Source organism: Lonchura striata, chromosome 11 (assembly GCF_050655825.1).
Source record: "Lonchura striata isolate lonStrDom1 chromosome 11, ASM5065582v1, whole genome shotgun sequence".
NCBI classification, from domain to species: Eukaryota; Metazoa; Chordata; class Aves; order Passeriformes; family Estrildidae; genus Lonchura; species Lonchura striata.
Window position 1 is genome coordinate 24,603,201 of NC_140713.1, and position 21,015 is coordinate 24,624,215.

General features: G+C 59.8%; 1 protein-coding gene across 1 annotated transcript; it reads left to right on the plus strand.

Moving 5' to 3' along the window:
- Positions 1-19: 19 nt before the first annotated feature.
- TANGO6 (transport and golgi organization 6 homolog) lies at positions 20-19,758 on the plus strand. The gene is made up of 17 exons (XM_085590002.1): positions 20-706; positions 904-1,020; positions 1,739-1,865; positions 2,545-2,669; positions 3,109-3,271; positions 3,784-3,866; positions 5,455-5,567; positions 6,854-7,030; positions 8,446-8,572; positions 9,084-9,263; positions 12,203-12,337; positions 13,555-13,977; positions 14,158-14,215; positions 15,647-15,799; positions 17,671-17,822; positions 18,703-18,816; positions 19,432-19,758. Exons 1-17 carry the CDS (start codon positions 35-37, stop codon positions 19,606-19,608), a joined length of 3,096 nt encoding a protein of 1,031 aa, XP_085446128.1. The 5' UTR covers positions 20-34; the 3' UTR covers positions 19,609-19,758.
- The last annotated feature ends 1,257 nt before the right edge of the window (positions 19,759-21,015 follow it).

A 21,015-nucleotide genomic window follows, 5' to 3' on the forward strand; every position in this document is an offset into this window, starting at 1 on the left:
AGCGCCCTCCCGCCCCTCCCCGGCCCGCCTCAGCATGGCGGCGCTCACCCCGGCCGGTCCCGGCATGGCGGGCGGCGCGGAGCCGGGCCGTGTGGTGGAGGCGCTGGAGCTGCTGCTGGGGCCGCCCAGTGACGGCGACAGCGCTGCCGAGCCCGGCCCGGAGCGCGCCCTGTGCCCGGAGACGCTGCGCAGCAACGCGGCGGCGCTGGAGGAGCGGCTGGCCCGGGCAGCGGGCTGGGCCGCGCTGCGCCAGCTCCGGGCGGCCGTGCTGGCCCGGGCGCCCGCGCTGGCGGCCGGGGCGGCGGGCGCGGAGCCGGGCTGGGCGGCGGCCTGCGGGCTGCTGGCGCTGCTGCTGTGCCTCAAGGAGCGCCTGGCCGCGCTCGCCGCCGCCCCCGCCGTCCCCGCCGCCCCCGGCGAGCCGCCGCCGCCCGGCGCCGACACGCTGAGCGTGCGGCAGGAGCGGGCGGTGCGGCGGGCGCTGCGGGCCGCCGTGGGGCTGGGGCTGCTGCCGCACCTGCCGCCGGGGCTGGGGCCGGGGCCGGGGCCGCCGCCCGGCACCCGCGGGCCCCGGCTGTTCGCCGCCGTGGCCGCGCTGGCCGAGCTGGCCCGGCTGCCGGCGCTGGGCGCCCCGCTGCTCGCCCGGCACCTCCGTCTGCTGCTCTGCGGGCTCTGCGGGCTGGGGCATGGCCCCGCCGCCCTCTGCCAGGTCCGTGTCCCGCTCCCCGGCGGTGCCGTGCGTGTCCGGCCGAGCCCCAGCCCGCTCCGCAGCGGTCCCTGCCCGCCGTGCCCCGTGTGGGAGAAATAACGGGGCACGGAGCCCGCCGAGGGGCTGCAGGGCAGCGGCACGCCGGCTTCAGTGCCCAGCCGAGCTGTTCTCAACAGCCCTGCTATGCTTTGTTCCAGGGTGTTTCGGAAGCGGAGCGAGCGCAGTGCCGGGAAGCCCTGAGGGACATCCTGGACCGTGTTTACCAGCCGCTGGCGGTGCAGGAGCTGCTCGTCCTGCAGGGACAGCCCAAGCAGGTACCCGGAGCCATCCCCGGCACGCGGCTCTCAGGGTCCGTACCCCCGTGCCTCCCACACACCGAGGATGCTGCTCCTCTGGAAATGTTCTTACACCTAAAAAGCCAGTCCCCGAGTGCTGGGTGTGTGTCGTTCCAGCCCTGCTGTGCAGGAGCGGAGTGTGGGTGTGCCAGGGGCTGTCATCGCCGCACGTGCCACCTTGGCTTGGTACCCACATCTGCGGTGCCCAGCCAAGCACAGCTCCTCCAACCTCACCTTTCCCACTCTGGGGATGACACAGAGCACCTGCTGCTCTTTGGGGCTGTTCCAAAGCATCCTGGGCAGTAGGAGATGGGGAATCTCTTAAGTGTTGTTTTAGTAAAGACCCCATGGGATAATGCCCGTAAAAGAAACATAGAATCCCAGAATGGCTTGGCCTGGAAGGGAACTCAAAGTTCATCTCATTCCACACCCTATCATGGGCAGGGACACTTTCCACTATCCCAGGTTGCTCTGTCCAGCCTGGCTTTTGATACTTCCAGAGATGGAATAGCATGCTAAGCACCTGAGGGCTGACCTCTTTCATTAATTCCTGGTTTGCTTTGTGCCACTGGATGAAGCAGCAATTCAAAGGCTGTATCCTGTGCTCTCTGTCAGAGCGTGGGCTGTTTGCCCAGAGCTGGGCTTGGCACAGGTGTGTGCAAACACGCTCCTCACCTGCTCCTTTGCCCCCTCGCAGAGGTGTCCGGGCGCCGGGGCAGCTCCGGCCTGGCTGCGGCGGCTCTGCGGGCATCTGCTCTCTGAGAGGCTGCTGAGGCCTGGCGGGGTGCAGGCCGTGGTTCGGGGTGTCTTGGAGGGCACAGACGGTGAGTGGGGGGCTCTGGGTGCCAGCATCACACATTCAGATGTGCCTTGAGACAGTTCATCCCATGAGAGGCCCGGAAAAGCAGAGCCACAAGAGCTGGATGTAGGAGCTGGCTTGTGCCAGGCTGAGGTGACATGGGGACACACAGACTTTGCCTGTGACTGTGCTGAGCTCCCAGATTGCTCTAATTTGGGATACACTGAAAGGCTCCAAGCCTGTTTGTGCCTCGATTGGGTCACACATTTTGTGTGTCCAGAGTGAGATCAGTCCTGGGGAGTGCCCTGTCCCAGTGCCAGTGTGCTGGGAGCTGTGCTGGGCACTGGGCTGTGAGAGCTGTAGGGACAGTGAGAGCCATCCCATCCCCTGTGCTCCATGTCCTGCCAGGGAAGGAAGCTGTTGCTCTCCACAAGCTGAATCCTACGGTTCTTAGTGCCAAAATCTCGTCTGGCCAACTCCAACCATCCAAGCACAACCTCTCCCCACCTTTTGGCTCACCCACCTGGCTGTAGGAGTTGTTTTCCATTATCAGAGCTCTTGCACAGCAATTTTCCCCTTTCTATCCTTAAGTTCAGGTGTCTCCTGAAAGAGCAATAAAAGCTCAAAATCCAATTTTTGGCTGGGAACACCTGACTTCAGCCAGAGCTGTCGGAGCTGACCTGGGATTTCTGCTGCTGTTGTAGGTGGTGCTGGTGCTGAAGCAGCAGCTCTGGACTGGAGGAAATGTGATGCAGTTGGGAAGATCCTGGCTGCCTGCCCACAGCAGTGCCTGTCCCTCGAGGACTACTACAGACAGGTGTGCCCCCAGGTAAGTGCCTCATCCCCTCTGCCGGGGAGTGCAGAGCCAGCTCTCAGCTTGGAGAGTGCTGGGGCTCTTCCTTTTGCTGGAGTGTGGCCTGGCTCAAGCTGAGAGATGTTTTTCTGGCAGTAGGACATTTCCACTCTTGAATTTTCCATGTTTTATTGAAATGCTGGGTGATGTTGTCTGCTCACACGAGGTACTTGGCACTGTGCTACACAGAGCTCCGTGTGTAGCTCTTCTAGCCTTTGGCTCTGGGAGTGGGGCAGGCTCCTGGTTTGAGCCCAGAGAGGTATCCTGTGTGTGTGGGAGGGACACTGGCTCTTCCACACATGGAATGTCATGCCAGCTGCCAGCAAAGCAGCACATGGGTGGCTCCATGGTTGCTGTGAGGCGCCAGGCTGCCCTCTCTGAGGGGTTGCTGATCCTTGTTTCTTTTTCCTTGCAGATTCTGGACTTGCTGCACATCCAGGACAAAGCGGCAGCGCGGCAGTTCCAGCGTGTGGCCACCACCACGCTGCTCACCATGGCCAGGGAGCAGCCACAGCTGGCAGAGAGGCACCTGCTGCAGCCCCTGCTGGCACCGCTCCGCCGCTGCTCCGGGGCTGCAGGTGGACTGGGGAGGGGTCTGGTTTTGCTCCTCGCTGTTTTTTGTCATTCCATCTGAGTTTTCTCAGGCCAGCAGCCAGGCAGAGGAGTGTGGCAGCCCAGCTCTCTGTGCTGACCCTGTCAGTTTGTCTGGGTACGCTGTATTTACCCCTACTTGAGTCCAGTCACTGCAGCCTGGGAGCTGAGCAGTTTGGCTCTGCCCCGTGCTCTTTGGGAACCTCTCCCAGTCTGACATCCTTGTTTCGGGCTTCTAGACAGAAACTGTTGGTTCCCCAGACTGACCAGCAGCTCTCTGGGGAATCATCCATCATGGAGCTGTGGTCTGTGTTGATGTCTCCTTGGGGGTTTACGACACTACAACACAATTAGTGTGGCTAATGAGGGCTGGTCTGTTCCCGTGGGGAGGGAAGGGAGCTGTGGAAGTGCTTTTGGGTGCAGGGAATGGTGGGGCAGTTCTGCTGCTGGGGGCTCTGGGATGATTTGGGGGGCTCATGTCTCTGCCCTTTTCTTTCAGAGTTGGCACTGGAGGATTTGACAGCAGGGGATGTGCTGGTGCCAGAGGCAGAGCTGGGCAGCTGTGTGGAAGATGTGCTCAAGGTACTGTGTCTGCTTTGGGTGGGAAAAAGGGCTGGTTTGAGACCTGGTGAGCAGTTCAGTGTGTGTTGGGCCACACAAACCCAGTGTCTCCTGCAGTCATGCTCAGCTGTCTGGTTTCATCTGCAGGAGTACCCCAGCTTCCACATGGGCTGTGCCAGGGCCTCACCACCCTCACAGGGAAGGATTCCTTCCCAGTATCCCGTTCAACCCACCCTCTTGCAGTTGAAAGTTACTGCTCCTTGTCCTGTCACTCCAGGCCCTTGTCCAAAGCACTCTCCAGCCCTCTTGGAGATCCCTTAGGCACTGTAAGGAGCCCTAAGCTTTCCTTGGAGCACACATCTTGGTTCTAGTCTTTGAGGGATTGGTGAGGTCCATCCTTGTGCTTCCTGTAAAGGATGAGGGTTTTTTGTGGAGGTCTCTCCTGTGACACCTCCGCTCATAACTCCATTTCCTGCCATTCCCACCAGTAGCCCCAGTGCCACACTGCAGGCTTCAGCAGCTTCCTGCTGCATGTTCCAACCCAGAAGGACATCTCCAGTCCAGGAGTTGAAATTTCAGAAGCTGGTGACTTGCTTCCTGGCATGCCCCGAGGCAGGCTAAGCTCTTAAATGCTGGGATTGTTGTCTATTTTCCCAGTAATGATCTGTTGTAACTGGCTGGCAGGCAGAGACCAGTCTGGAGGGCTGCTCCCTCCCAGAGCAGTGCTGGGGGGGTTGGGGTGGGTCCTTCCTTAATGGCAGAGCACTAGGGGCCTGCAGCAGCCAGATTAGTGAGGGGACCCCAGGTTTGGGGGTGGGGGTTTCTTGCCTAACAAGTGTCATTTGATGCTTACTGAGAAACCATCCTTGGGGCTTCATCGGGAGGCTTTGTGTACACAAGGGTCTGGGGAGGAGGAATGGCTCCATGGGGATTAGCACATGAAAACAGGTCTGTGTGCATCAGTGGGGCAGGGCAGGGCCCTGTGGGGACCATTTCTCAGCCTCTTGGGAGGGTGCTGGATGAGGTGGAGGGGAGGAGTAGGGTTCTGCAATCACCCCTGAGCCCCTATAGCCCCCCTCAAGCCTCTGCACCCCCACCTCGAGGCTCTACAGCATTCCCAGAACCCCTGTAATACCCCCCTGAGCACCAACAGCATTCCCAGAGCCTCTGCAGTCCCCTCCCGAGCCTGAGCAGCCCAGTGCCTCAGCTCAGCACCCACTAGGCCAGCTGCCCTGCTAGTGACTGATCTCTGTGTTTGAGATTTACAGTAATTCAGTGAAGATTTGCTTATTCCAGGGGGCCTCTTGCATCCCTGGGTAAGGCAGGACCTTACTTCTAAGCAGCAGACTTCACAAGAAGCTGCCTGCAACCTTCCTGTAGCTTGGAGCCCTGCTGTGGTTAAGCAAATTCTTGGAGAAAGAGGGTGCTGAAGGCGGGTTTTAATAGGGAATGTGGCATAATCAGGGAAGACAGCCTCCAGACTGAAGGAAAAGGCTGAGAGCCCTCCACCATCCTCCCTGATAGCTGCTCTGTGCACAGACGTGTTCCTGAGCTCCCCTCTGCCCCGTGCAGGTGTCTGACTCCCCTCCCTGTGCCCCTCTCTCCGTAGGTGTATGTGGTTGGGAATGACAGCTCGAGCCTGCTGCTGGGATCCTTGCAGTCAGTCCTGGGAGTGGTGTTTTCCCTCTATTCCTTTGCCAAGCAGAATGTGTCATACTTACGGTAAGGGAGGGTTTGTGCTCTGCTTCTGCTGGGGTTTCATCTGCTGGGCTCTGCCCACCTCCAGCAGCCACACTCAGGGCACAGGCAGGAGCAGAGATCCACCTTCTCATCCAAGCAGGCAGTAACCACAGGCAGGGCACACGACCTTGCTGGCAGCCTATGCCCCAGGAAGTCGTTCTCTTGTTAGTTTTTGTCTTCCCTGGAGCCAGGATGTTCTGTTCTGTGTAGGATGTTCTGTGAGCGTGCCCTCGGGAGCGCAGGGTGGCTCTGCCAGGAGCAGGGATTGTGGTTATCCATGGATGGAGGTAGTGATGCTGGAAACTGGATGGAGGGATCTACAAATAGTATAAAAACTGGAAAAGCAGTTTAAACAGTGCCTGTTGGAAGTACAGGGTCAGTCTCCAGTCTGGGATCACTCTCCTCTGGTACAATCAGGACCTGCCTCCTGGCAGCTGATCCCCCATACCATGACTGACTGGTGTACAGTGGGAAGCCCCACATGTGCCAGTCGTGGCAGGGACAGGCGTGACCAGGTGCTGGCTGTCCTCTCTCCTTGGTTCCCCCAGGCTTTCCCTGGAGGTAGGGCCATCCTGGTAAAAACATTCCTGGTGGGGTTGCACAGTGCTCTGGTGATCCTGGCGTGTGGAGGCTTTCCCTAAAAGGTGTGTGTAGACACGGTCTCTGCTGTTTAATATTAAGGCCTCGTTAATCACTTCAAAGAGCCGTGAGTGCCGTGACAAGTTGGTGGAACACGCCAAGTTCACGCTGCTGCTGGGCCAGCAGTCACTGCTTCCTTTGCTAAGGAATTTGGCAGGGATGACTGAACCCACAGCTGCCTGGAAGTGTTCGGGTTTCCAGACCCCTGGCACGGCCCAGTGTGGCTGCTTCACCTCATTAACCTGATTCTTCCCTTGGCAGGGCTCCCCGTGCCACCTCAGTGCTCCCATCGCCTTCTTCCTCTCCCCTGGCACTGCCTCCCAGCCCTTGTCACCTCAGCGTGAGGCACAGGCAGGGTGTGCCAAGGGTGTTCACAGTGCTTCTTTGCCAGCCTGAAGTGTGGAGGAACCCAAATCCTTCCATCTGGGAGCGCCAGAAGGACAGGATATGCTGCTGATTCCTTTAGAAACAGGCACAAATGCTTTCACTGCCAGAGCCAGGAGCTGGAGCATCCCAAGGAGAGCCCGTGGCTGCTCAGGAGCACTCCAGTCATGTCCCTCATCCCAAAACATGCAGGGAAGGTGCAGTGGGCAGAGCAGCATCACCACTGGCTCCTTTCTCCTTGACAGCTCACCATGCCAGGACATCCTGCTGTGGTTCCTGGAGAAGGCAGAGCGGGAGCAGTCCCTGGCTGTGCTGGATGGCCTGGCAGGGCTGAGCAGCCACGTGCCCACCCTACACCCACAGTGCCAGCTCCGTGTGGGCAGCGAGGGCGGTGCTGCCATCGTCGTGGAGGAAACCATCAGGTGTGTGCTGTGGACAGTCCCTGGGTCACTCGGCACCCAGGGCTTTCCAGGGAAGCCTGGCAGAGATTCCGGGCAAAGCAGGGGGCTGCCAGGCTGCCAGAGCCATCCCACAGGTCTCATCCCTTTGAGCTCGGGCAGGTGGCACTTCCACACAGCCCACAGAGCCAACACAGCCCCAGGTTCCCTGGGCAGGGTGCAGAGCTCTCATTTCCAGCCCCAAAAGGCATCACGCTCTGCCTGAGCACTGGTGTGCACTCTGCCTGCCTGCACAGTGTCTGGGAAGGGGATGCACGTTTCCAATCTCAACACCCCCCAAATTCAGCTTCCAGCCTCCAGCCCGAGCCTGTCTGGTGACACAGTGAGCAGAGTCCCTCGGGCACAGGTGGCACAGTCACAGCGCAGACTGTGGCAGTGCCAGCGTCGCAGAGCAGCCACAGAACTCCTCTGGCGCGGGCAGATGGCACCTGAGTGGAGGCAGAGCTGGCCATGCTGGGAATTAACTGCAGCCTTTAGTCTCCAGCCACGCTGGCTGGGATGTCCTGCAGCAGGAGGCTGGGTTTAAAGGTTTAAAGAGAGGGGCTGTGAGCTGGCAGGAGGGCCAGGGCAGCACTGTGGGGCGGGCAGAAGCACAGCTGTGCCCAGGGGTGTGCTGGGAGTTGGGAGCACCTGCAGCAAAATCCCCACAAATACATTTGGTGTGGCTTCTTTTCAAGCTTTTCCTGACCCGAGTTAGAATTACGGGCTGGTTTGTGTTGGAAAAGACCTTGAAGCTCATTTTGTTCCGCCCCATGCCATGGTCAGGGACACCTTCCAGTATCTCAGGTTGCTCCAAGTCCAGTCCAACCTGGCCTGGGTCACTTCCAAGGATAGGGTAGCCACAGCTTCTCTGGCCAACCTGTGCCAGGGCCTCCCCACCCTCACAGTGAAGGATTCTTTCCCATTATCCCATCTAACCCACTTTTGGTCAGTGGGAAGCCATTCCCCCTTGTCCTGTCACTCCATGCCCTTGCTCAAAGTCCCTCTCCAGCCTTTTTATAAACTCTCTTTAGGTACTGGAGGACCAGAATTAGAAGCAACTCTGCCTTGCTTAAACTGGGACTACTTTAAACTTGTTCCATACTGGCTTTGGCTCTGCCCATGCTCCTGGTGCCACGGCTCTGACCACTGCCTAACTTACCCAGCCCTGATTGTGTTATTTATGGGCTCATGGTTTCTGTTAATGAGTGCAGGTTATTTAATAAGCAGAGCCCAAATGACCTGGGCAACGCTTGGCTCAGCTGCCTCCAGGCTCTGCTGGGAAGTGCTGGGAAGGAAGGCTTCCAGGGAAATGCAGGCTGGGATTTCACCATGCCCTGGGGCTGGGTGTCAGGGGGTTCTGGGTGTGTTTGTGTTGGTGACACAGTGGCCTGTTCCAGCGATGAAGATGAGGCCCTGTACCAGAAGATCTCCTTGGAGCAGTGCCATGTAGAGAGCCTGGTGGAGCTCCTGTCCCACTGCCAGAAGAATGGTCTGGCTGGAGACTTCTTCATTCACTGCCTGAAGGTGAGGGCAGCCAGCCCCTGGTTGGACCATACCTGCGGGAAGGGATTCCCTGGACAAGCAGAAGGCAAAAGAGGGATCATCCCCCTGTGTGTCCTGGGGTATGGCATGTGCTGGGTGGGAAGCCAAGGAGTGGGAGCAGCCCTGTCCCTGAAGGGGTTAAACCTCATCCTCCCTCTGGGTTGTTTTAACTACAGGAGCATGTCTGAAGTGTGTTGGAGGCTGGGAATAATCCCTGTTGCTTCCTTGGCTCTAGAAGAGGGGCCCCATACCTGCTTCCTTTGATCTCACTTGGAGCCCCCCAGGCTTCCCTCCAGGCCTCGGTTGGACTGGGATTCTGTGTCCCAGCCCATAGTCACAGGAGGGGATGGGGATGGGACACCCAGGAGCTGTGGGCAGCTCTCAGAAACCTTCATCTAGCAGCTGGGAGGTGGTGGTGCTGTGAGGAGTCACCTGGCGCTCCTGGCCCCGTGTTTAACCACTGCCTGGCCGTGCCTGCGCTCCCTCCCCGCAGGAGCTGACTCAGGTGGCTGCGGAGGACGAGGCAGCTCCAAGCCCAGCTGTGGAGCCTGGAGGGAGTTTGCTGGAGCTGGAGCAGTACCAGGCCAGGCAGGGCAGGAAGCTGCTGGTGCTGCAGCTGGTGGCCGCGCTGTGCGAGGGCGTCTCCGACACCGTGTTCACTGACATCGCGCAGGTTGGTCGTGGCAAAGCCCGGGGGGATCGGCTGAACACTGCCAGGAGCAAAGGCTGAAGGAGTTGGGATTGCTCAGCCTGGGGAAGAGAAGGGTCCAGAGTGACCTGGAGAGAAACTTCCTGTCCTTAAAGGAGCTCCAAGAGAGCTGGAGAGGGACTTTGTACGAGGGCCTGGAGTGACAGGACAAAGGGGAATGGCTTCATCCTGACAGAGGGCAGGGTTAGAAGGGGTGCAGTGGAGAAATTCCTCCCTGTGAGGGTGGTGAGGCCCTGGCACAGGTTGCCCAGAGAAGCTGTAGCTGTGCCATCCCTGGAAGTACCCAAGGCCAGGTTGGATGGGAGCAACCTGGTTGACATAACTCTGCTCCTACATTCATGAATGGACAGTGCCAAATTTATTAAATATTGTAATTTCAAAGGCCACTGGTGCCCCTTGACCCCAGTCCCAAAAAGGATTTTTAAAATCTTTCCCCCTGAGCCTGCCCTGATGGGGTCGGTCGGGAAGGCAGCTGGACAGCAGCGTGGGCATTCCCTTCTGGATCTCCCCCTGCAGATCCGGTGCCTTTTACTTCCTCATCCTGTGTTTTATTGCCGTGTTGCCCGGTGCCCCAGCCGTGCCAGCTCCCGGTGCTGCCGTGGTCACGGCTCAGGCAGGTTTCCTCACGTTCCCTTCGGGACAAAGGAGCCTTTGTGTGCTCAGCAGCAGAGGGGACACAGCCAGCGGCGCTTTGTCCCCACCTGCCTCCCATCACACCCACCCGCCGGGCGAGAGGCGCGGTGCTGGGAAATGGGGGAGGGCTTTGCCAGGTTTCAGGGTCCAGCCAGGAGTCTGGGATAAAAACCCACCACCAAAGAAATCCAGACAAAAAATCCATTATCCTCCTGCCTTGGGGTTGTGTTTCAGCGAGGCCCCAGGCTGGGACAGGGACAGGCTTTGAGCAGGTTCTGCAGTGTGGGGTTCCCTGGGGCCTTTGGGGGCCCTAATGGGGTGGGAGCAAGTGGGATCCATCCTTCCAAAGCTGGAGCCCAGGAGCAGCAGCTGCTGTGGCCCCCCGCAACTGCACATTTATTTTATTTACGTATTCTCCATAACCAAGGTCAACTTGATTTCCTCACTGCACCAAGGATTCTCTCCTCCTGCCTGAGACACAACTGTGCCTCAGTGTTTTAGTTTTCATTTTCTTTCCCTCCCACTTTAAAATGTTTCTTTTTTAGATTATTTTTTTTAAGTTTTCATTTTTCTCAGTTGCAATCTACTGTTATTTATTCACAATTTTCCTTTTTTAAATATTAAATATAACTTCAACCCCTCCAGCTTCTGTCACTGTGTTATGAGAGCAAATATTCCAATTTTTTTTTTACTTACTTGCTGTTTGATGGAATTTCTTCTCTGGAATAATTATCCCAGCAGGTACCTCAGCCTTTTATGCAGCGTTTTCCAAAGCCTTTTTCCACAGCCTCCCTCCTTGCTTAAGGGATGTGCTTAAGGAATCTGGCAGCTGAGGAGGAAATGCTGCCTGCATCCAGTGCCCTGGGGGTGGAAGTTTGGAATTTGGTGCAAGAGGACCTTGGTGCCCTCATACTTTGTTGTCTGAAATAGGAACACAATAGTTCCTCTTTTGTTGCAACACACCTCTTAGGTAGGAGTGACCCTGATCCAAACCCTTCCCAGGCTTGTCTGGGAGGAGATAAAGCATGAGGAACATCAACTCCCTAATTTCAGGATCTGTTAGGAAGGCAGGAAGCCTGTGGGATCAAAGATGTTGGTGCCAAGTGTGGAGAAGGCCAATGCCAACCAGGCAGGATCGTTATATGTGGAATAAAAATATTGTGGGAAAAAGTCCCAAAGTGAGAACACAGGAAGTGTGTCAGCTGTGCAGGATAAGGGGGAGGCTGATATGGAGAATTGTGGACGGGGGCTGGAGCTCTTTGGCTCTGGGATTTCCAAGCCTTTACCTAGGGCAATCCCATACAGACCCACCTTGAGCTTCCTTTTGGGACTAACCCAGTTGCCTTCCAGCTTCCATCCCATGGTGGAGCCAGGCAGGAGGCAGAGATGGAGCTGGGATCCCTCTGTTCCTCCAGCCCCAGGGGGGCTTGTGCTGCTGAGAGACCCCACCGGTTTGACCATCACTTTGTCCCAGTTGTGGACGTGACTTGGCTGAGCCCACACTGGGACTGGGGTAGCGGCAACAGGAGGAAAATGGGAAGGGTTTCACAGAATTACAGAATCACAGAATGTTCGGGATTAGAAGGGACCCACAGGGATCATTGAGTCCAACTGCTGGCCCTGCACAGACACCCCAGCAATCCATCCCTGTGCCTCCCTGAGAGCTGTGTCTGAATGCTATGGGATTGTGCTGGGGAGCTGTGTGGGATGGGGAGGCTGGTTTGGGTGGGATTGTGCTGAGGAGCTGTGTGGGATGGGGAGGCTGGTTTGGGTGGGATTGTGTTAGTGAGCTGTGTGGGACGGGGGGGCTGGTTTGGATGGGATTGTGCTGAGGAGCTGTGTGGGATGGGGAGGCTGGTTTGGGTGGGATTGTGCTGGGGAGCTGTGTGGGATGGGGAGGCTGGTTTGGATGGGATTGTGCTGGGGAGCTGTGTGGGATGGGGAGGCTGGTTTGGGTGGGATTGTGTTAGTGAGCTGTGTGGGATGGGGGAAGCTGGTTTGGATGGGATTGGGATGGGGAGCTGTGAGGGACGGGGGGGCTGGTTTGGATGGGATTGTGTTAGTGAGCTGTGTGGGATGGGGAGGCTGGTTTGGGTGGGATTGTGTTAGTGAGCTGTGTGGGATGGGGGAAGCTGGTTTGGGTGGGATTGTCCTGCAGAGCTGCGAGGCACGGGGAGGCTGGCATGGCGCAGAGGCCGCGGGAGCTGCAGGGAGCTGGCCTGGGCTGTCCCTGCTGCTGACGGCTGTTCCCTTGGCTGTTCCCTCGGCAGGTGCAGCGGTTCCTGGCAGCCGTGCTGCAGCGGGCCTGCACCCGCCCTGCGCAGGGCCCCGGCGCGGCGGCCGAGGCGCAGACCCTCGCCATGGCCATGGGGCTCGTGGCCGCCGTGCTCGGCGGGGCCGTCCAGGTGAGGGGCCAGGCTGGGTGGGTGTGGGGTGGGGAGCTGGCACTGCCACACCCAGCTGAGGGTGCCCTGGCTCGGGGTCCCTGCTCGGTTGCAGCCTGTAAATAGATATAGAGACATAGATATATAATTTCTTTCCTTGGGGCAGCTGACCAAGGATTCAATCGAAGCAGGGCACCCCCAAGAGCCCAATTAACTAACTTATAATCTCTCTGAAAAAGGCACTGATACAGTGCAGTCACATACAGCATCTTTAAATACCAGCACTGCACCCTCTGCTTCCCCACATGGTCACAGACTCTGGCTGCAGAGCATTGTGAACTTCCCATGTGGGCTGTACCCTTGAAAATCCCCTTATACTTTTATATTTACATTTTATACATATTTATATTGTTATTTATATCTCTCAGTTACCTTGTAATGCATATATATTTGTATCTATATATATGAGCTCTATGTCACTCAGTGGAGCTGCCATGATGTGCAATGGCACATCCATTAACCTGCTGCCATCACTGAGTTGCTGGGGTTGTTTCATCCCTGGATTTGCCCTAAGGAAGATCCAGCTGTTAACAGAAAAAGATCATTTATTGTCTCTTATTGCTAAATTTCTAATACTGGGAAAAGGGTTGTAGTTGAAGAGAAGTTAAAACCAGAGTCTTGTGGCTGCAGTGGGCCCCTCCCAGGCGAGTTCCAGTTCCCACTTTTGCATTAATGGGAGTGATATAATTTGGAAAATAGAATGTGAAAGGTTTTGGAAGCAGCTGCAGAGCTGTTTGGGTTTCAGCAGCGAGGGGTTTTATGCAATCATCCAAAATCTCTGCTAAAGCGCCCATTTTCAGGCCTCACATCCCAGATTTTAGCAGTTAAATCCAGATTAGGGCGAGAGCTTCTCCAGCTCAGGACAGGTCATGGCTGCTGTGCTGGGAGCATCCTTCCAGGCAGAACTGAAGGCAAATCTGGCACAGTGCTGGTGGGAGGGATGTCCCTGGCTTGGGCCCCATACCCAGGCACTGCTGCTCTTCAGGATCACGCGCTTCCCATCTTCTCCCGTGGCTGCTGCCAGGGCTGGATTGGTGCTGGGCCGAGAGGAGCTCGAGGTGCCTGGAGTGCAGCACCCGAGCTGGGGATGAGCTCTGGGGCTCCTCACCCTCCTGGGAGCATCCCAGGGAGAGAAGCCTCATTGCACCGGTGCCAGCGCTGCTCCTCTCCCTGCACAGCTCAAGTCCAGCGATTTTGCGGTGCTGAAGCGGCTGGTGCCGCTGCTGGAGGAGCTGTCCCGCACCTACCCCGAGCCCCTGACCCGGGAGCTGGCCTCGGACCTGCGCGTCGCCATCTGCACCCACGGCGCCTGTGCCCCCGGCTCGCTGGGCGCCGCTGCCGCCGGCGTGCTGGGCAGGAAGCGCGGCGCGGCGGCGCAGAGCCCTGCTGGCACAGCCCCCGGGCCCCCGGCTCACGGGGAGAGCAGCGAGGAGCGGTGCCGTGAGCCCAGTGCCTCTCCGGCCCCGGCTGGGCTCCAGGAGCTGCTGCTGTCAGCCTACGACCCCCAGCCCCCCAGCCGGGCAGCTGCCCTGCGCCGCCTCGCCAGCCTGGTCACGCAGCGGGATCCAGAGGCAATTCGGCTTCAGGAGAAGCTGCTGCAGGTACCAGGCTCCTGCTGTGGTCCCTGTCCCTTGCCTTGGTCCCTGTCCCCTGCTGTGTCCCCCACCGGCAGAGCTGGCGCTGAACAGGCCATCAGCCTGGAGATGGTCGCGGTTGTTGGAGTCCTCTGGCCTTGCTGGCCCAGCCCAGGGTCACTGCCGATGGCATTTTCCTTCCTTCAGGTGTTCCTGGAGAATGTGCAGCACGAGGACGCCTTTGTCTACCTCTCAGCCATCCAAGGTGAGCCTGTCGGGGTGAGTGCCAGCCCTTTGTCAGGGAAGGTTTTGTGCTGTGGAGCCTCTGCACCCTGCGAGGGAAGAGCAGGAGAGCCACGGCCAGGCTGAGGGCTCGGCATCTCCTGCCCTCCCAGTCTGTGGCTTTGTGCTGTTTCGCCAAGCCTGCGGCCACATGTGGGCTCTGTGCCGAGTTCCTGAAGCTGGAGACTTCATCTCCCAGTTACTCTTACTCCCAGGAGCTGGTCACCATCCCTGTGCCAGGTCTGTGCCACAGGCTGGGGCTGCAGTTCCAGTACAGCATGGGCACAGCTCTGGCACCCACAGGGGGGTCTCTTTAGCTGAGCCTGGCAGAGGAGCAGGACATGGGGGACCCACTGGTGCTCCCTCAGGGCTCTGCCAAGGTGGCAGCTCCCGAGTACTCACACCCTTTCCCAGGAAACCCTCAGGTCAGTGCTTGCCCCAGCACGCTCGGCACAGCCCCACAGCACCCGGCTGCCCGTGGGATCTGCAGGCAGGTGCTGCCACACCGGTGACGTGTGTGTGCTGTGTGACAATGGATAGTCACGGTCCCCTGGGTGCCATGGAGGGGATGTGCCATTCCCTTGGCCCACAGCGATGCTGGCACTGCTGCCGTTGGGTTGGTAACCTTCGGCAGCAGCTGGGAAAGGAGTTTATGCTGTGCTTCCCGCTGCCTGCACGGTCTTGAGAGGGATGGGTCTGTCCTTGCCCACGGCTGGGGCACAGAGGCTGTAACGTCCCGGTGATTAATGCCGGTGCAGCTGCCGTGCCTTTGGTGATTAACCCTGGTGCGGTTCCTTGCAGCACTGACTCAGCCGGCCGTGGCAGCGGCACCTGTGCCATGCCGAGCCGTGCCAGGCACAGGGCTGGGGGCCGTGCCAAGCGCAGGGCTGGGGGCCGTGCAGGACTGGTCCCCAAATCCCGCTCGCTCCCTGTCACAGCAGCGGGGCTGGGGCTGAGCCAGCACGTGTGGCACCGCTGGGTTTCATGGAGCCGGGCTCCAGTGATGTATTCCTGATGTGCTGGCCATCACACCTGGAATCTGGGGTCAGTTTTGGGCCACTCGTGACCAGACAGTCATTGAGGGGCTGGAGTGTGTTCAGGGGAGGCCATTGGAGGTGGAAAAGGCTCTGATGCCTAATTTGAGATCAGATGCAGTGGGCATGCGGCACGCACTGGCTCCTGCTCCCAGTCTGGGCCAGGTAAATCCAGCAGGGACAGAGACTGGCACCATGTGCTGCTGGCTAAGAGCTGGGAGCAGTGACCAGACCCTGTGCCCAAGCAGTGGCTGCAGTTCCCAGCTGCCCCCAGTGCAGCAAGTCCTCACTGGGTCAAATGGCATCATTACCCAGCACATTGAGTGGATGCCTGATGCCAACTGCTAAATTACTGATTTTCCAGTTTTTCTTCCCTCCAGGCATTGCCCTGCTCTCCAGTGAGTATCCAGAGCGGATTCTGCCCGTCCTGCTGGCACAGTACGAGCGCCCAGCACAGGGCACGGAGGACACCATGGCTGCTGTCACCAGGATGAAGCTGGGCGAGGTGCTGATGCGTGTCACCCGGGCGCTGGGTGAGTCCGTGGCCGTGGGCATGGCACTGCCAGCAGCCACAGCACCACTTGGCCTCAGCGTTGCCAGGGGGAAAGCCCATAGGTGCCTTTGTTGTCAGAAGGTGAGAAGGGTCTGAAAGCCAAAGAGAAGCTGGCTGGGGTTTGCCAGCAGCAGGAGCAGGGTGATGGGTCCTGCCAGCAGCCCCCATCCCCTCGGTCAGCAGCACCGGGCTTGGAGACTGCCGGGAAGCGCCCGGACACGCCGTGCTCAGAGGTAGGAGCTGGATGATGCCTTTCTGGCATCTGCTGTTGGGACACGTCCTAAAATGCCTTGCCTGACTCTGTGGAGGAGGCCTGGCCAGCGTGAGCACACAGCTGGAGCTGTACACAGCCAGGGAGGTGGCAGCAGTGCTGGGGCAGCCAGGCAGAGCTCCCTGGTCACCGGGTGGGCACTGTGCGCTTTTGCTGGGGATGCCCCTGAAGAGCCAGGACCCCCCTGAACCCCAGGACTGTGATTCTCCTGTCACCTGTGCCACATGCCCTGGCACCAGTGGCATCCCTGAGCTCTGCCAGCTGTGGCATCAGTGTCTGGCTGTGCCACCATCCGTCCTCGCTGCTGGTGTGGGTGCAGGGCGTCCCACGGTGTCCTGTGGGGCTCCAGTGATCAGCTCAGAGCCCCTCAGTCCCAGTCCGTGTGTGTGGGCTGGTGCAGGGTGCCCTTGGCAGCTGCCCTGGGGACGGTGGCACGTCCTGCACCGCGCTCTCCCCGCGGTGCCGCTGCCACGGGCAGCAGCTCCAGCACGTCCCGGCTCGCCGGCGTATTTATAGAACAAATTGCACCAAGTTGTTTCTGTTGCAAAGCTTCAGCATGGGAGAGCAAGGATTTATCCAGCACTTCCAGGATCGCTCCACAGCCCTCTCTGGCTCTGAGCTCTCCTGCTCTGCCAAGAGACTACCATGCCTCCCTCCTGCTCTGTGCCCATGCCTGTTTTCTGTCCCACTGGAGTGGCTTTCCCTATCTGGGAGGGGAAAGGAAGTGTTGCATGCCCCTTCTGTAGCCATCTGGCACAGAGGCTGGTGCACTGCTGGCTTTGGAGGGGATCCCACTCGGATCACCCTGCCCTGCTCCTACTGCTGTGATTCCAAGTCCTGGGATGCAGGCACAGAGCATGATACATTCCCAGCAAGTCCTTGGCATCACGGCGCTGCCCTGTGCTCCCCCAGCCTGTGCCAGACCCCAGCCCTGAGCCCCCACATGCAGGGTGGTGGGGGGCTTCCACTGCCCCCAAGGATCATTCCTGTCTGCACACCCTGGGGCATCCCAAGGCATCCACGCCACTGCCTCCATCTGCTGCCAGACACCATTGTCCAAGGAGTTTCTAGAGCTTGAGAGAGCTGGAGAAACATAGAAGTTACAGGCCAGCTGGCCTTCTGGAGTGTTCTTTCCAGCCCTCAAGCTCTGCCCGGTAGGTGTGTGCACCCCGTGGGGCACACAGCTGCTCAGCTCCTGTGGGATGGCCATGCTCCCGGGATGGTTGTGGATGCTGAGCACGGGTGTGAGCTCTCATTAGCAGCTCACACATCCACAGCACCTCTGCGTGCTAATTGGGGCAGGGATTGTGTCTGGATGGTGCTGGAATTTGAGATTCACACTTGGTGTGTGTACAGGACTGTGAGTAACCCCATGGGAGGACTGGAACGTGCAAAGAGCCCCAGGTTCTGTGCCATGGGGTGTGTGCTGAGGGGCACAAGCCACACTCCAGGTGTTGCATCCAGCTGTTTGGTGGTGCTGCAAGGCAGATGCCCAGCCCATCTGTTCCCAGAGGAGCCAGGGCTTTGGCAGGAAGGGTGGGCCTTTCCCTGGTGACACACAGCTCTGCTCCCCCTTGCAGGGGACATGGTGTTCCAGCACCGGGAGCCGCTGCTCCGGGCCTTCCTGCGGGGTGCCCGGGATCCCGACGGTGCCCTGAGGGCCAGCAGCCTCTCCAACCTGGGCGAGCTCTGCCAGCACCTCGGCTTCCAGCTGGGCTCCATCATCCAGGAGGTACGGGCTCCATCCTTCCCTGACCCTGCCTGGGGAGCGTGGGGCCTCTCCTTAACGAGCGCGTTTGTTAGCACATGGAAATGGGACATTTCCATATGGAAACGGGACATTTCCATAAAGGACACGAGTGATAATTGCTGATACTGTGGAGTATGAAAGTCATGAGGCCTGAAGCAAACACTAGGGAGGTTCTAGCCCTGAATTTTAGGTACCTGCTCCACCCATGGCAGCCATTGACAGAGGAGACCTGGGGCCACAAGTGGTGCCTGCCAGAGACACCTCCCGCTTAATGACAGCTTGTTACTCTCCCGTTATCTTAATTATCATTATCGGTATCATCAGTATCACGGAGCTGGCCCTCACCTGCCTGGCTGCAGGCTGGGGATGAGATACAGCTTCAGGAGCTGCCGGGAGATCCCAGTTGGGGCGAGCCCGAGTCCCAGGGGCCCAGCAGCCCTGGAGGTGATGGGTCTGAGCCCCGAGGGAGCCAGAGCTTCACACCCCCCACACCCCTCGGGCTGCTCCCCTCGGTGCCAGGGTTCCCGCTGGCACCGGTGGATCCCGGCAGTTGATGTGATGCCAGGGAGCCACACGCTGCTATTTCGGGAAGGTGCGAGCTCTGCTAATTCTCCCGGCTGTCACTGCCGGGATTTAATTGGATTCCTTTGGCTCTGCCTGATTTTTATACAGACTCTCACACAGCTTCCTGAGGCTTCCATGTGCCGCCTGGCCCTGGTGGGAGCTGCTCAGAGCCTGCACCCAGCAGGGCGTGAGGGTCCCATCCTCGTTGCTGGGACATTGCCAGCGCATCCGTGGCTGCTCCGATGGGATCCCCTGCATCTCTGGGTCCCTGGTGATGCCCCCTGGCCTGTCCCCACAGGTCACCTGCTGTGTGACAGCCATAGCCCGGACAGACCCCGAGGCTGAGGTGCGGAGAGCCGCTGTGCACGTGGTGGTGCTGCTGCTGCGGGGGCTGAGTGAGAAGGTCACTGAGGTGGGTCAGCCCCTGCTTGTCCCCGGGGCAGGGACAGTCCCCAGGGGGCTCCTGGGCATACCTTGGGGAGGGCCCGTGCTCTGTAGGGGCTGCAGGGCTCATTCCCAAGCGGCTTCCAGGGAAAGCCCCCAGGGACTGAGACGCCCATTTTGGGCATCCCCCACTAAAGGGTTCCCTCAACAGATCCTGGGGAAGGGGGGCTTTGTGGGGGCATCCCTCTGAGCTGCTGGGCTGTGCCATGGTCAGTGCCATGCCATGCTGGGGGCAGTGCCAGCTCTTGGGAGCTGTGGGAGTTGTTCATCGCTGATTTGACTTGGAAATGCCCGGTTTTCCCACCACTGTGGCCTCCCTCCGCAGTTCCCAGTAACAAGCGTGTTGGGACTCAGCTCCCATGGGGGAAACAGCCAGTTCCCTACGGGAATCCCCACAGCTGGGATCCCGGCATGCCCCGATGCCGCTGGGCTGAAGGATCACCACAACGTGCCGCTGGCATGTGGGGAAACTGAGTCACGGAGGTCGAGGCTGCGGTGGCGGGGCTTGGTGCCGGGGGAAGGGGCAGCCCCGCCCTGCCGGGGCTCGCCGAGGGGCGCTGCTGACCGGCCCTGCCGTGCCCAGGTGCTGCGGGACGTGCTGCGGGACCTGTACCGCCTGCTGAAGCTCGTGGCCGCGACCGAGCGCGACGCCGCCACCGTGCTGCACGCCCAGCTGGCGCTGGAGGAGCTGGACGCGGCCGTGAGGAGGGTCCTGTTCCCCCCGCAGACGCTGGAGAAGAAGATCGTGGTGCTGCCATAGCGGGGCTGAGCCGCGGAAATGACCTGCCCCTGCCCCGGGGTCAGGGCCAGCGGCTCCCCCAGGGAAGGGCTGGCCGTGCCCTCCAGGATGTGTCGGGTGGGAGGGGAACCTCGCTGGGACGAGGTGTGGGATTAAACGGAGCCGTGCTCAGCCCTGTGTCCGTGATGTCTGTGGGGCCACGCAAAGCTCACGGGTGCCATCATGGTCCTGTCCCAGACCCTGTGTCCCGTGGAAGGGTGGGCATCACGCCCAGGGTGAGTCCTGAGCTGGGCAAGCAGCTGGCAGGGCCAGTGCTTCAGGCTCCTTTTGGCTAGGCAGCACCAAATGTGTGGCTGTCCCCGCGGGCAGTCAGGAGGGAGGGGGGCTCCTGTCTGCACCCCCAGAGTGGAATCTGTGGCCCCTCCTTGGCACTGTACTCACACCATAAAAATGCTGAGGAGTCCGGGGGCTGCCTCAGCACAGGGTCTGAGGATGGCCCCTCTGCTGCGGCTCCAAGAGCCCCTCCATGCTGAGGAGGGGCTAAGAGACCCTGCGGGGCACCTGGCTGGGACTGCCACTATGTGCTCAGGGATACCCCAACATCAGAACCACCTCCTCCCTGCGGGCAGGGCAGTCCCCGTGAGTGCTGCAGCACCATGGGCCCCATTCCTGCACTGGGAGCTGCTGCACACCCACAGCGTGGGGGGAGCAGAGTCCTCAGGGACCCCGCTTGGCGTCCCCCCTGCTCCCCTGGCTCCGGGCAGCCCAGCCCCACCGTGCACAGCCCCAGGAGCCCATTTCCCAGCTGCCCTGTGTCCTGCCAAACGTGGGGTGTCCGGCCCCCCACTTCCCTGCGAGGCTGAGCGTCCTGGCCATGTCCCACCCGGGCTGCTCCTGCTGCAGGGATCCCCTTGCCCAGCTCCTGGTGCTTGGAGACTCCGAGCCCAGCATCACCTCGCACCCAGCTCCCAGCACAGCAGGAACGGCTGGGGTGAGAAACCCAGAAGTGCTGAATTTGAGCCCCGAGTCGAGGCTGTGCCTCCTACAGACTCAGAACGGCCCCCCCAGCTGGGTGTCCCCTGCCATCAGGCCGGCGCAGGGACAAGGACAGGGACAGGAGCTTTTTGCTGCTGTCCCCGGGATGACCCTGGTCCTGTCCTGGCACCCACCAGCCACAGGGACAGGGTGACACGGGTGGCTTATGCCACGCGGGGACACGGTGGCGCAGGAAGGTGACACGTGGGTGTCATGAGAGAGGTCCCAAGAGCGGGGCTGGCGGGGATGGAGTGGCCGGTCCCTGTCCCTCCCCGGTCACTGGTTTGGGGGTGACACCTCCACAGTGCCTCCCTCCACCCCGAGCGCATCCCGGGGGTCCCTGGGGCTGGCTCCGTGCCCTGCCCGCACCTGATGCCGGTTCCGGTGCAGCAC

What these genes read in the sequence shown, in the direction of transcription:
- TANGO6 (XM_085590002.1), top strand. Translation starts at nt 35, where the DNA reads ATGGCGGCGCTCACCCCGGCCGGTCCCGGCATGGCGGGCGGCGCGGAG. An exon ending in GTCGTGGAGGAAACCATCAG is followed by an intron (nt 7,031 to 8,445) that starts GTGTGTGCTGTG and finishes GGCCTGTTCCAG; the next exon opens with CGATGAAGATGAGGCCCTGT. An exon ending in TGTTCACTGACATCGCGCAG is followed by an intron (nt 9,264 to 12,202) that starts GTTGGTCGTGGC and finishes TTCCCTCGGCAG; the next exon opens with GTGCAGCGGTTCCTGGCAGC.